This window comes from Mesoplodon densirostris, chromosome 6 (genome assembly GCF_025265405.1).
Source record: "Mesoplodon densirostris isolate mMesDen1 chromosome 6, mMesDen1 primary haplotype, whole genome shotgun sequence".
NCBI classification, from domain to species: domain Eukaryota; kingdom Metazoa; phylum Chordata; class Mammalia; order Artiodactyla; family Ziphiidae; genus Mesoplodon; species Mesoplodon densirostris.
In genome coordinates this window covers 26,965,576-26,979,899 of record NC_082666.1, presented here as the reverse complement: position 1 = coordinate 26,979,899, position 14,324 = coordinate 26,965,576, and the positions used below count along the sequence as shown (strand labels likewise).

At 41.6% G+C, this 14,324-nt stretch overlaps 1 protein-coding gene across 5 annotated transcripts in view; it reads right to left on the bottom strand.

Annotated features, from left to right (window-relative positions):
- INVS (inversin) overlaps positions 1-14,324 on the bottom strand; it is a 150,056-nt gene that overhangs the window by 6,071 nt on the left and 129,661 nt on the right. For 4 of the 5 annotated variants that reach the window (XM_060101074.1, XM_060101076.1, XM_060101075.1 and 1 more), the window contains 2 exons: positions 3,768-3,997; positions 2,944-3,015 (listed from right to left, as the gene is read on the bottom strand). In XM_060101074.1, the coding sequence (XP_059957057.1) occupies positions 2,944-3,015; positions 3,768-3,997 (302 nt within the window). Of the gene's footprint in view, positions 1-295; positions 419-2,943; positions 3,016-3,767; positions 3,998-14,324 lie in introns of all 5 variants that reach the window. The other variant, XR_009532773.1, reaches the window with a different exon arrangement.

The following is a 14,324-nucleotide window of genomic DNA, read 5'->3' as shown; positions in this document are numbered from 1 at the left end:
ATTGCTACTATTATTATTATTTTTGGCTGTGCCGTGCAGCATGCAGGATTTAGTTCCCCGACCAGGGATCGAACCTGCGCCCCCTGCATTGGGAGTGTGGAGTCTTAACCACTGGACCGCCAGGGAAGTCCCCGATATTCAGATTATTAATTTTAATGCTAAAGGGCAGAGTTGATTGGTGGGGAGGAAGAAGGGTTTAGGTTTGGATTATCCATGGGGCTGAATAAGGTGATGGCTAGTTTATTGTAGAGACAGGAGGACGTCAGCCCTCCATTTTCCATCCTCTCAAAGATACCTGACATCTCTTTAAGGAATAACCTTGACTATGAGGGGGCAGCTGCTTGAGGAGGTAGGACTGGAACTTAGGTCTTCAGTCTGCCTGGAATAACTGGTATGATACTGCTTTCTCTGTGCATCTCTGTAACATAACACAAACATATATCTATCATTTAACTTTCCCCTGTGCCACATACTTGGCTATAGTCCATTCTAGAAAATAGGTTCCTTTGAAAACTATTCAGGTGATAGAATAATAGGCATATCAAACGAAGTGGATTTTTTTTTTAGGCCTTTTTATGACTTTAAAATCACGGAGTTACAGGATGCTACAGTTGGAAAACTTTAGTGGTGTGCTCAACCCTCTCACTTAACAAATGAGGTTACTGAGCCCCCGACCAGTTAAGAGAACTTGCTGAGGCCGTACTGATGGATGTTGCTCCTAAGTGGAGCAAAGAAGCAAACGTGAAAGGTGAGTAGTTTTTAAAAAGTTACAAAAATATGTCTTTCTCTCATCTGGTTTTATTACTGTTACTTCAATAAAGTTAAAGTGAACTGTTTCGGAATTCTGGTGTGTTTGTGGCTGCCTTTGTTGTATCAAGTCTTGAGTTGTCACCTGCATACCCCTCTGTAGGTGGGCAGGAATATTCTGCGCTCATACAGGGGTTACCGTTTTTAGTAATCACTTAAGCCATGGTTATTCCATTCGTTGGAATGGAATTTTTTTTAGAGGAAATTCTTTTATTTTTAACAGGAGGGCCCCCAGATTTAGGACACTGATATATATATATGCTCTCTGATCATGAATGACTGTGCTGCTGTTCTCTGTGGGTGTGGGTGGTTTGCAGGTGGGTATAGAAGACTGAGGAGAATGTGATTGTTTGCCTCCTGGATGCAGGTAGAGAAACAGTCCAAGGAGTTTGTTACTTTGCTCTAACCAGCTCACTTTCTGCTCCTTGTTTTAAGAGGTAAAGGCACTGCTAAAGTCTCTCCCCGAATTGAAGGGGTTAGGAGCCACAATCTTCACTCAAATATTTGAGCACCTACAATGTGCCAAACTAAAGCTAAGTAGAACAGTGAGCAAAATCCAAAGATCCTTAACCTCATGGAATTCTCAAAGCAAAAATTTCTATTCAAGGTAAAGACTAAAATGAATGGTTTGTCCTTCTTGGTTCCATTTGCCATCTGTGATTCTACATTGCAGAAACTTACTTATGTGTATGTCCAAGTCATGCCCATTTCATGGAAATTTATAGACTGTATTCTGTATAAAACACAGGCTGCAGCTAACTAGCTAGGAGCTCTGGTGACTGTCATCAGCCTTATTCACAGGTTAATGGTTAATGTGGGTAGGTGGGCCTCATAAAACCTTTGTCCCCCAAGCTTAGGTTTAGGAAAAGATTCTCTTTGGTCCTCATCTGTTTTCAAGCCAGTGTAGGACAAACAAGCTGATAGTTTATATGACATCCTAAGAAACCATTATTTCTTTTATTTATTCTGTCCTTTAACTGTGAGTCCTTTAACTAAAAACCTTTATGCCACTAATCACCTTCATTTTTAAAGATTTGATAGTCCTGGACTTTTGAGACAAAGTAAAAAATGCTCTGATTATCTCATTTTAATATCTGATTATCTAAATGCTACTTCTTAAGTAGTTTTATCTGACAGTGTGTTTTTGAAACTATTCTCTAATTCACTGAAGTGTAACTAGAGGTTTTTTGTTTTGTTTTGTTTTAAACCTAGAACAATGGGCCTGATTCCTTTGAAAGTCTCTAATTGCCCCTGATCAGCCTGTCTATATTACATGAGTTGCCCAACTCTTATTAAAGCTTTGGCAGTAATTACTGTCCCCCCACCTCTTGGTTTTCCCCCCATCAAAAATAAATGAATGTTAAAGTTCACGCTGACAGTCATTGTTCACCTTCCCAGCTGTGCTCTCTGTTCCTGCAGGATGGCTGTGGATCAGGGACTGGGGGGAGTGTGTTGCCATAGCCACCCATGAGAAACACTGGACCTGGCATTAACTGCTGACAGCACTGAACTTATCACCCAAATTTAATTCTGGCATGAATGAAGGGGCCCTGAGTAAAACAGTCTTGTCTTGTGGCTAAAAAGAAAGTTCCCTGAGCTGCTCCTGTATGAGTGGAAGTGTGCACAGTTGAGCCTGAGCTAGACATGCTGTTAAATATTAAAATAGTAAATGCCACCTTAGAGGCCCTAAAAGGCAAAAGTCAGAATCTGTGGTCAAGGGACTTCTTTCCATCTTTGGGAAGGAGATGGAGGATCTTAATGTGAAACCAAAACGGAGCAAGAACTCCCAAGGTATTACTTTGAAGAATGACAGTATTTGTGTTTCCCCCTACTGTATGTGAACAAGTATGTAAAAGTGATCAGTAATAGGTGCCATTTATTGTTTCTGCTGGAGGTAATGTTATTAAGCTTTTGGTTGCAAAAATAACTTGCCTCTTCTGGAGAAGAGATGTTTATTTTAGTGTTAATTCCATGAAAGGGGGATGAAGAGCACATGTAATTCTGAAATCAAATGACTATTGGAACCCCTGGCAGTCTGTTCTAATGTCTTCCACCTTTGAGGATGAAACAAAAAAAGAGAACTGTTTCCCCACATGGTCTCCCCAGTCTGCTTTGCCCATGCAGTGGCTGCCTTACCTGAGTTGAGACCCAGCACAGAATGGGCTTTTGAAGATCTTGTGGGCTGATGTACTTTTCCTTCTTGAGAACCTGAAATCAACCAACAATGATCATCTATTTCTGACCAGTGACAACTGTGGCCTGATCAAGTTCTGAATTCTTTATTGAGGTGAAGGCTTGAGCTTGCAGGTGTCTGCCAAGATAGATTAGGTATGGTGTGGAAAAACTACATAGGCCTGCCCGGGTCAAGTCTGCAGATTTTGCTGCCAGGGCCACAGATCTGTTTGTAAGGGTGCCCTGACAACTTTTTTTCCACTGGGGAGCTAGCCAGTCCTGTTCTCTGAGTTTATTTGGGTGGGCACTTTGCAGAGCTGAAAGTGTTTCAGTATGCAACAGTTCATCTGCTAGACAAGTATGTACTTGTAGGGCTTGGATCTGGGGTATTCCCACAGATAGGCAACTCTGTACTATCTAAGCATAGGGAAGGTCAGTGTGAGGCAGGCCGGGTCTGCCTGGGCCTAGAGTCCTCTAAATGGAGAATTTTAGGGAAAACAGGCAGCAGCCTAGAGCGGTTCAGTCGTGAAGCCCAGCAGACAATCTCTTGGCTGTAAGGCTTTCTCGGTTGAGATACCAGAATACCTCATGAAACCAATTCTGACCCAGAATTGCTGGAAGGGAGGCACTAATTATGATGAGAATTCTGTTGCTGCCTGTAAGTTTAATAAAGTTCCTACCTGAATGGAGGTTTGCCCAATGTAATTAAATCCTGTTTTCAAATTCTGATGTGACACACTCTTGGGGGTGCTTGTTGTAAACTACAAAGTACCCAGAAGGACAGTTACCGTAGATCTGCCTGAGCACTGAGTGCCTGGTGGGCTTGGTGCCTGAGCTGCCCTTGGGTGGACTCTTGGTGGTCCTGCTTACTGCCATGGTCTTTGGGGGTTTCAGTTCCAGTTCCTTCCTCCAAACCTGGAGGATCAAAGCCATGTACTCTCGGTTCCATCTGTCCATATCTCTGGTTCCAAGCTGCTTTATGTGCAGAAGGTGGGACAGGTGCTTCCTGAGCTGGTAGCTGGCGGGGTCAGAGGAGGGGAGAGACTTTAAGATCATAATACTGAGAAAACCAATGTTCCTTAAAGTTCCTAGAAGCTATAGGAATAGTAGTTGATGAACTCTTAGGAGATTCAGTCAAGCTCCCATTCCTAATTTCAGTGGCAGTATGTTGAATATTGAATTCTGTCTTTGTCCATCAGTACTTCCTGAACTAGGAATCAGTCAGATGGGTCCTTGCCCTCAAAGTGGGACAGGCCAATGTGTAAACAAATGCAGTATGAGAAGTACTATGTGAGAGCAAAAGCTAGATGGCTGATATTTGTGCTGGGTTTTTAAGGGATGAGTAGGAGCTTGCTAGGCAGGGAAGGGCATTTTAAGTAGCAGAACTGGTACGAGCAGAGGTAGATGCATTTGTGCAGGAATGTTAAAGTGAGATGTGTGTGAAGCATTATATATTTGGTAAGGGAAGGAGGATGGGAGGCTGGGCTACATTGTGGAAGCTGTGTCAGGGGAGTTGAGTCATAGCCCAGCCCATGGCTGAGTGTAGCTCCTGGCCCCTACCTGATCAGGAAGGCTGGCCAGACCACCTGGAAGCTGCGTAGCCCAGCAGTGCTCAAAAAGGGTGTACAGTAGGCAGAGCCGATCATCCACAGAACAAAGCCAATAGCATTGTTCAGCCAGGGAACTTGGGGAGCAGGCCAGTTTGAATCAAGACCACAAACAAAGAGGCTCGCCACCTTTGGAACCGGTTTCCCCCACTCTGCCTGGGCGGGGAAAGTAATTCATAGCCCCAGCCATTGCTGAATACAGCCTTCAGCCTGTCCAACCAGGAAAGCTCACCAGAACACACAAGAAGCTTTGTAGCCCATCCATCAACCTTTCTTACCGTAGCACTTGAAGAGAGCACAGCCCGTGGCTCCCCCACCCCACCTCAGAATAGAGCTAGTGGCTGTGTCTGGCCAGGGAATTCAGTGCACAGTCTTTTACCCAATTTGGGTCCCTGAACAATGAGCTATGCAGGCCCTGGGCCTGTCCTACTGTCCCACCAGAGCAAGGAAACTAAATCATACCCCTGCCCACTGCTGAGTGTAGCGCCCAGTCCCGGCTGTCTAAGTAAGCCTGATCAGAGAGCCTGGGCAACTGCGGAGCCCATCCTGTAGTCTCACTTGAGCAGGGAACCAAACCAACAGTCCTGTCCAACTGTTTGCAGTCAGCAGTGGCAGCACCCTCCTCCTCCCACCCCCTGCTCCACAACCTCAGAGCTTGGGCAGTGGCCCTGCCCCCAGAGAGACAGCAAGCCCCACCTGCCCAAATACATCACCAGCAGACACATCCAGAAACCCAGACTGAGCTGACTGTTGAAGAGTTCAGTATGCTGTCCACCAAAGCAAACCTGGAAGAGGAGCCTGCTTATTCAAATGCACAGATGCCAACATAAGGAATCAAGGATACAAAAAAATGAAAAAAAAACAGGTGAACATGACACCAAAGGAAACTTTAAGAAGCTCTGAAAACTGACCTTACAGAAATGGAGATCTGTGAACTGTCAGACAAAGAATTCAGAATTCTCTTAAGTTTAGTTGTCTGTGTGATCTTATAGTTCACTAAACAAAATTAGGCAAACAATGCATGAATAAAATGAGAAGAAGTTCTAAGAAATAGAAACTATCAAAAAAAAAAAAGCCAAATCCTAGAGCTGAAAAATACTATGACTGAATTGAAGAAATCAATAGCTTCAAAGGCACACTTAACCACGCAGAAGAAAAATCAGTGACCTAGAAGACAGGACATTTGAAATTACCCAGTCAGAGAAGGGAAAAAGAAAAAAAGAAGTGAAAAAAGCCTATGGGAGACGTATGGGACACAAAAGAAACAGTATCTGCATTATGGGAATTCCAGAAGGAGAAGAGAAAGGGACAGAAAGTATATTTAAAGCAATATTGGCTGCAAACTTCCCAAACCTGAGAAGAGAAATAGACATCCAGACCCATGAGGCTCAAAGGATGTCAAATAGGTTGAACCAGAGTAGGGCTACACTGAGACACATTATAATTATTAAAAGTCAAAGACAAAAATAATTTTGCAAACAGTAAGAAAAAAGAGAAGTTACATATAAGTAAACTCCCATAAGACTATAAACAGATTTCTTGTCAGGAACTTTTCAGGAAAGAATGGGATGACAGGATCAAAACATTGAAAGAGGGCTTCCCTGGTGGTGCAGTGGTTGAGAGTCCGCCTGCCGATGCAAGGGATGTGTGTTCGTGCCCCCGTCTGGGAAGATCCCACATGCTGCAGAGCGGCTGGGCCCGTGAGCCATGGCCACTGAGCCTGCGCGTCCGGAGCCTGTGCTCCACAACGGGAGAGGCCACAACAGTGAGAGGCCCGCGTACCACAAAAAAAAAAAAACCAAAAAAAAAAAAAAACATTGAAAGAAAAAGACTATTAACCAAGAATACTATACCTGACAAAGTTATCTTTCAGAAATTAAGGAGAGATAAATACTTTCCCAAATAAGAGCTGAGGGGGTTCATCACCACCACACCTGCCTTGCAAAAAATGCTAAAGGGAGTAAAGTAAAAGGACATTAATCATCTTAAGGCAGTGTAAAACTCACAGGTAATGGTAAACATATAGTCAAAGTTAGATTCTGTAATATGGTAATGATGGTGCATAATTAACATACAACTCTAGTTTAAAAGTTAAAAAAAGTAGTAAACATAACCATAACTACAGTAAGCTTTACTGGATGTGCAATATAAGAAATATTTATGGCAGAGCACAGGGAGATCAGCTTGGTGCTTTGTGACCGCCTGGAGGGGTGGGATGGGGAGGGTGGGAGGGAGGGAGATGCATGAGGGAAGGGATGTGGGAACAGATGTATATGTAAAACTGATTCACTTTGTTATAAAGCAGAAACTAATAAAAAAAAAAAAGAAAATGGAGTAAAAAGAGAAAAAAAAATTAAAAAAAAAATTTATGTAAACTGTAACATAAATAACCTAAAATGTGAAGAGGGAGAAGTGTAATATTTAGCAGTGCTATTGAAGATAAGTTAACAGTTTAAAATAGGGTGTTATTTTAAGATATTTTATCATATTTTAAGATACTTTATGTAAGCTTCATGGTAACCACAAGGGAAAAACCTGTACTAATTACACCAAAGAACATGATAAAGAAGTCAAAGCAGACTGATGCCAAAAGGCATCAAAACACACAGGAAAGATAGCAGGATAAGAAATGAGGAACAATGGGGCCTCCCTGGTGGCGCAAGTGGTTGAGAGTCCGCCTGCCGATGCAGGGGATACGGGTTCGTGCCCCGGTCTGGGAGGATCCCATATGCCGCGGAGCGGCTGGGCCCGTGAGCCATGGCCGCTGAGCCTGCGCGTCCGGAGACTGCGCGTCTGGAGCCTGTGCTCCGCAACGGGGGAGGCCACAACAGTGAGAGGCCCGCATACCGCAAAAAAAAAAAAAAAAAAAAAAAAAGAAATGAGGAACAATGGATCAACAGAACATCCAGAAAACAATTAACAAATTGCAATAGTAAGTCCTTACCTACCAATAATTACTTTAAATATAAATAGATTAATTCCTCCAATCAATACAGAATGGCTGAATGGATTAAAAAAAAAACAAAAAACAAGATCCAATGATAATTATCTTCAAGAGACTCATTTTAGCTTAAAACACCCACACACACAGTGAAGAAATGAGGATATTTCAAGCAAATTGTAACCAAAAAACATACCCAAAAACAAAAAAAGAAAGCAGGGGTAACTATAATTATATCAGACAAAACAGACTTTAAAAATGTTCTAAAGGGCCTCCCTGGTGGCGCAAGTGGTTGAGAGTCCGCCTGCCGATGCAGGGGATATGGGTTCGTGCCCCGGTCTGGGAGGATCCCATATGCCGCGGAGCGGCTGGGCCCGTGAGCCATGGCCGCTGAGCCTGCGCGTCCGGAGCCTGCGCGTCCGGAGCCTGTGCTCCGCAACGGGGGAGGCCACAACAGTGAGAGGCCCGCATACCGCAAAAAAAAAAAAAAAATGTTCTAAAGAAACAAAGAAGGTCATTACATAATGATAAAGGGGTCAATCCATCTGGAAGATATAACAATTGTAGATATTTATGCACCCAACATCAGAGCACCTAAATATACAAAGCAAAACTACCAAAGCTAACAGAAGAAATAAACAGCAATACAGTAATAGGTAGGGACTTTAATACCCTACACTCAGCAATGGATAAATCACTTAAAGAGTCAAAGAGGAAACAGTGGATTTGAACACTATAGACCAAATGGACATAACAGACATATAGAGAATAGTTATCCAACAATCAGAAAAAACATTCTTCAAGTGCACATGGAACATTTTCTAGGATAAATCATGTGTTAGGCCACAAAATAAGTCTTAGCAAATTCAAGAAGATTGAAATCATACCAAATATCTTCTCTGATTGTAATGGTATGAAATAAGAAATCAATAATAGGAGGGATATTGGAAGACTCATAAATACATGGAAATTAAACACTCTCCTGAACAACCAATGGATCAAAGAAGAAACTGAAAGGGAAACTTAAAAGGTATCTTGAGACAAATTGCAAATAGAAGCTCTACATACTAAAACTTATGAGATGCAGCAAATGTAATTTTAAGAGGGAAGTTCATGGCAATAAATGCCTACATTAAGAAATAACAAAGATCTCAAATAAACAATCTAACGGTATGCCTTAAGGAACTAGAACAAGAACAAACTGCGCCCAGAGTTAGAAGGACGGAAATAATAAAGATTAGAGCAGAAATAAATGACATAGAGAACAGGAAAACAATAGAAAGGATTTTAAAAGCTAAGTTGGTTCTTTTTTTTTTTTTTTTTTTTTTTTTTTTTTGCAGTATGCAGGCCTCTCACTGTGTGGCCTCTCCCGTTGCGGAGCACAGGCTCTGGACACGCAGGTTCAGCGGCCATGGCTCACGGGCCCAGCCGCTCTGCGGCATGTGGGATCCTCCCAGACCGGGGCACGAACCTGTGTCCCCTGCATCGGCAGGTGGACTCTCAACCACTGCGCCACCAGGGAAGCCCTAAGTTGGTTCTTTGAAAAGGTAAACCAAATTGACAATTAGCTATACATAGCAAGAAGGGAAAAAAAGGATTCAAAGCAACAAAATCATAAATGGAAAAGGAAACACTGCAACTGATACCACAGAAATACAAAGGATCATAAGAGGCTACTGTAAACAACTATATACCAACAAACTAGACAACCTAAAAGAAATGGAGAAATTCTTAGAAACAACCAACCTACCATGACTGAATCAGGAAGAAATAAAAAATCTGAAAGACTGTTATAAAGAGTAAGAAGATTGAATTTGTAATAAAAAATCTCCTAATGAAGAAAAGTCCAGGACCAGATGGCTTCACTGATGAATTTTACTAAACATTTAAAGAAGAATTCCAATCCTTCAAATTCTTCAAAACATTTGAAAAGGAGGGAACACTCCCAAACTCACTTCATGAGCCCACATTACCCTGACACAAAAGCTAGAAAAAAATTCCACTACAAGAAAAGTATAGGCCAATATCCCTGATGAATACAGATGCAAAATTTCTCAATAAAATACTAGCAAACCAAATTCAGCAACACAATGAAAGGATCATTCCCCATGGTCAAGCAGGATTTATTCCTGGAATGCAAGGATGGCTCAACATATGCACATAAATCGATGTGATACATCATATTAATAGAATGAAAGAAATCATATGATCATCTCAAAAGACACAGAAAAAGCATTTGACAAAATCCAACATCTGTTCATGATAAAAACCTTAACAAATTCAGTATAGAAGGAACATACCTCAACATAATAAAAGTCATATATGACAAGCCCACAGCTAACATCATACTCAATGGGGTAAGGTTGAAAGTGTTTCCTCTAAGATCAGGAATAAGGCAAGGATGCCTACACTCACCACTCCTTTTCAACAAAATACTACAAGTCCTAGCCAGAGCAATCAAGAAAGAAAAAAAAGGAATCAGAATGGGAAATGAAGAATTAAAATTGTCTTCATTTGCAGATGACATGATTTTATATATAGAAAATCCTAAAGACTTCACAAAACTGTTAGATTTAATCAACAACTTCAGTACAGGTGCAGGATACAAAATTAATATACAAAATCAGTAGTGCTTCTATACATTGAGAGTGATGTGAAAAATAAATAAAAGAATTCCATTTACAGTAGCATCAAAAACAATAAAATACTTAGGAGTAAGTTTAACCAGGGAGGTGAAAAAATCTCTACCCTGAAAACTACAAGACATTGATGAAAGATACTGAAGAAAATACAAATAAATGGAAGGGTATTCCGTGTTCACGGATTGGAAGAATTAATATTGTTAAAATATCTATGCTACCCAAAGCCATTTATAGATTCAATCCCTATCAAGATTCCAATGGCTTTAAAAAAAAAAAACAAACAGAATTAGAGGGACTTCCCTGGTGTTCCAGTGCTTAAGACTCCACACTCCTAATGCAGGGGGGCCCGGGTTTGATCCCTGATCAGGGAACTAGATCCTACATGCCGCAACTAAGAGTTTGCATTCCGCAACTAAAAGATACTGCATGCCGCAACTAAAGATCCTGCATGCTGCAACTAAAGATCCTGCATGCCGCAACCAAGACCCGGCACAGCCAAATAAATAAATAATAAATATGGAAAAAAAAACCAAGTAGAACAAACAATACCAAAATTTATATAGAAACACAAAAGACCTTGAATAGCCAAAGCAATCCTGAGAAAGAAGGATAAAGCATCACACTTCCTGATTTCAAGCTACACTATAAAACTATAGTAATCAAAACAGTATAAATGGAATAAAAATAGACACATAGACCAACAGAACAGAATTTAGAGCCCAGAAATAAACCCATATATAAATAGTCAACTAAGACAAGGGAGCCAAGAATACTCAATGGAGAAAAGACAGTCTCTTCAGTAAATGGTGCTGGGAAAATTAAATATTCACACGTGAAAGAATGAAACTAGAACCCTATATTACACCACTCACAGAAATTAACTCAAAGTGGATCAAAGACTTAAATAAAAGACCAGAAACTACAAAACTCCTCGAAGAAAACATAGGAAAAAGTTCCTTAATGTGGGTCTTTGCAGTGATTTCCTAGATACAACAGTTAAAGCATAAGCAACAAAATAAAAAATAAGTGGGACTACATCAAACTAAAAAACTTCTGCACAGCAAAAGAAATGATCAACAGAATAAAAAAGGCAACCTACAAATGGAAAAGAAAATATTTGCAAACCATGTATATGATGAGGTTAATATCCAAAGAATATAAAGAAGTCATACAACTAGAAAGCAAATAATAATAATCCAATGTGCAAGGAGCCTGAATAGAAATTTCCCCAAGATATACAGATGGCCAACAGGTACATAAAAAGGTGTTCAACATCACTTATCGTCAAGGAAATGAAAATCAAAATCACAGTGAGAGGGACTTCCCTGGTGGCGCAGTGGTTAAGAATCTGCTTGCCAATGAAGGGGACACAGGTTTGATCCCTGGTCCAGGAAGATCCCACATGCTGTGGAGCACCTAAGCCCGTGTGCCACAACTGCTGAGCCCACACGCCACAGCTTCTGAAGCCCACGTGCCTAGAGCCCGGGCTCCACAAGAGAAGCCACAGCACTGAGAAGCCCGCGTACCACAACAAAGAGTAGCCCCTGCTCACTGCAACTAGAGAAAGCCCACACGTAGCAATGAAGACCCAACGCAGCCAAAAATAAAAATAAATCTATAAAAAAACCCCACAGGGCTTCCCTGGTGGCGCAGTGGTTGATAGTCCGCCTGCCGATGCAGGGGACGCTGGTTCGTGCCCTGGTCCCGGAGGATCCCGCATGCCGCGGAGCGGCTGGGCCCGTGAGCCATGGCCGCCGAGCCTGTGCGTCCTGAGCCTGTGCGTCCTGAGCCTGTGCTCCCCAGCGGGAGAGACCACAACAGTGAGAGGCCCGTGTACCGCAAAAACAAAAACAAAAAAACCACAATGAGATATCACCTCACATCCGTTAGAACAGTTGTCATCAAAAAGACAAGAGAAAAGTGCTGGTGAGAATGTGGAGAAAACGGGACCCTCCTGCACTGTTAGTGAGAATGTAAATTAGTGCAGCCACTATGGAGGTTCCTCAAAAAAGTAAAAATAGAACTACCATATGATCCAGCAATCCCACTACAGGGTATATATCTGAAGGAAATGAAGAGACATCTGCACCCCTATGTTCACAGTAGTATTATTTACAATAGCCAGAACATGGAAACAACCTAAGTGTCCACTGATGGATGAATTAATAAGTTGTGGAATATATATATATATACACACACACATTAGATTATTATATATATTATATATACACACAGTAGAATATTATTCAGCCTAAAATAAGAAGGAAATCCTGCCATTTGCAACAACATGGATGGACCTTGAGGGCATTATGCTAAGTGAAATAAGTCAGAGAAAGAAAACTACTGTATTATTTCACTTACATGTGAAATCTTCAAAAACAAAAACAAAAAAACAAACTCATAGAAAAATCAGATTTGTGGTTATTAGAGGAGGGTAATTGGATGAAAGTGATCAAAAGGTGCAAATTTCCAGTTGTAAGACAAATAAGTACTGGGGATGTAATGTACAACATGATGACTGTAGCTAACACTGCTTTATGGTATATATGAAAGCTGTTAAAGAGTACATCTTAAGAGTTCTCATCACAAGGAAGAAAACCTTTTTCTTTTTATCTGTGTGAGATGATGGATGTTAACTAAACTTATTGTGGTAATCATTTAACAATATATGTAAATCAAATCATTATGCTGTACACCTTAAATTTATACAGTGCCATATGTCAATTATATCACAGTAAAAATCAGGGGGAAAAGGCAAACAGCTAGAGCTAGGAGAGGCCAACATTCAAAATCAGTGCTGTCTGGTCCAACAGCCAAATACTGCTAAGGACTTGGTGGGGATGATCAGGGGTTTTTAAGAGTAGTGGCATGCACTGCTGGTGGGAATGTGAATTGGTACTGCCACTATGGAGAACAGTATGGAGGTTCCTTAAAAAACTACAAATAGAACTACCATATGACCCAGCAATCCCACTACTGGGCATATACCCTGAGAAAACCATAATTCAAAAAGAGTCATGTACCAAAATGTTCATTGCAGCTCTATTTACAATAGCCAGGAGATGGAAGCAACCTAAGTGTCCATCAACAGATGAATGGATAAAGAAGATGTGGCACATATATACAATGGAATATTACTCAGCCATAAAAAGAAACGAAATTGAGCTACTTGTAATGAGGTGGATGGACCTAGAGTCTGTCATACAGAGTGAAGTAAGTCAGAAAGAGAAAGACAAATACTGTATGCTAACACATATATATGGAATTTAAGAAAAAAAATGTCATGAAGAACCTAGGGGTAAAACAGGAATAGACACAGACCTACTTGAGAATGGACTTGAGGATATGGGGAGGGGGAAGGGTAAGCTGTGACAAAGCGAGAGAGAGGCATGGACACATATACACTACCAAACGTAAGGTAGACAGCTAGTGGGAAGCAGCCGCATAGCACAGGGAGATCAGCTAGGTGCTTTGTGACCGCCTGGAGGGGTGGGATAGGGTGGGTGGGAGGGAGGGAGACGCAAGAGGGAAGGGATATGGGAACAGATGTATATGTATAACTGATTCACTTTGTTATAAAGCAGAAACTAACACACCATTGTGAAGCAATTACACTCCAATAAAGTTGTAAAAAAAAAAAAAGAATAGTGGCAAATGTAAGAGCTGAATTTTACTAAGATCAATGTGTTGGAGGGCAGAGCCTGGGGCGGGAGAGAGGGGAGGGGCACCAGGATGATGGCTATATTTACCTCTAGTGCTTTTCTGATGGTGTTTATCCCACGTGCACTCCCAAACCTCTTATTGAGCACAGATGTTTCAGAGCCTCCTAAGGAAAGCTGCACCAGTGTTCATGATCCATGGCTGATTGACTACTGGTGAGCCCACAGGGTGCAGAGAGCAGCAGGCCCTGTGCCTGATCTTACGATACACCAACCGGGACATAACCTTCCCCAATGCTCGAAGCTCCTTGCAGTGCTTGGGGCAGCCCCTCCCTCCTGCTCTAAAGGCTGATTTCAGTCGAACCACATAATTCTTCCTTTCCTTTCCTGGAGCGTGACAAACCATGGCACCCCTTTACTAGAACATGTACCACATTGCCAAAAAGCCAAGTGTAGAGAGAAGCGAGAGTTAACAGGACAATACCGCTCTGCAGTC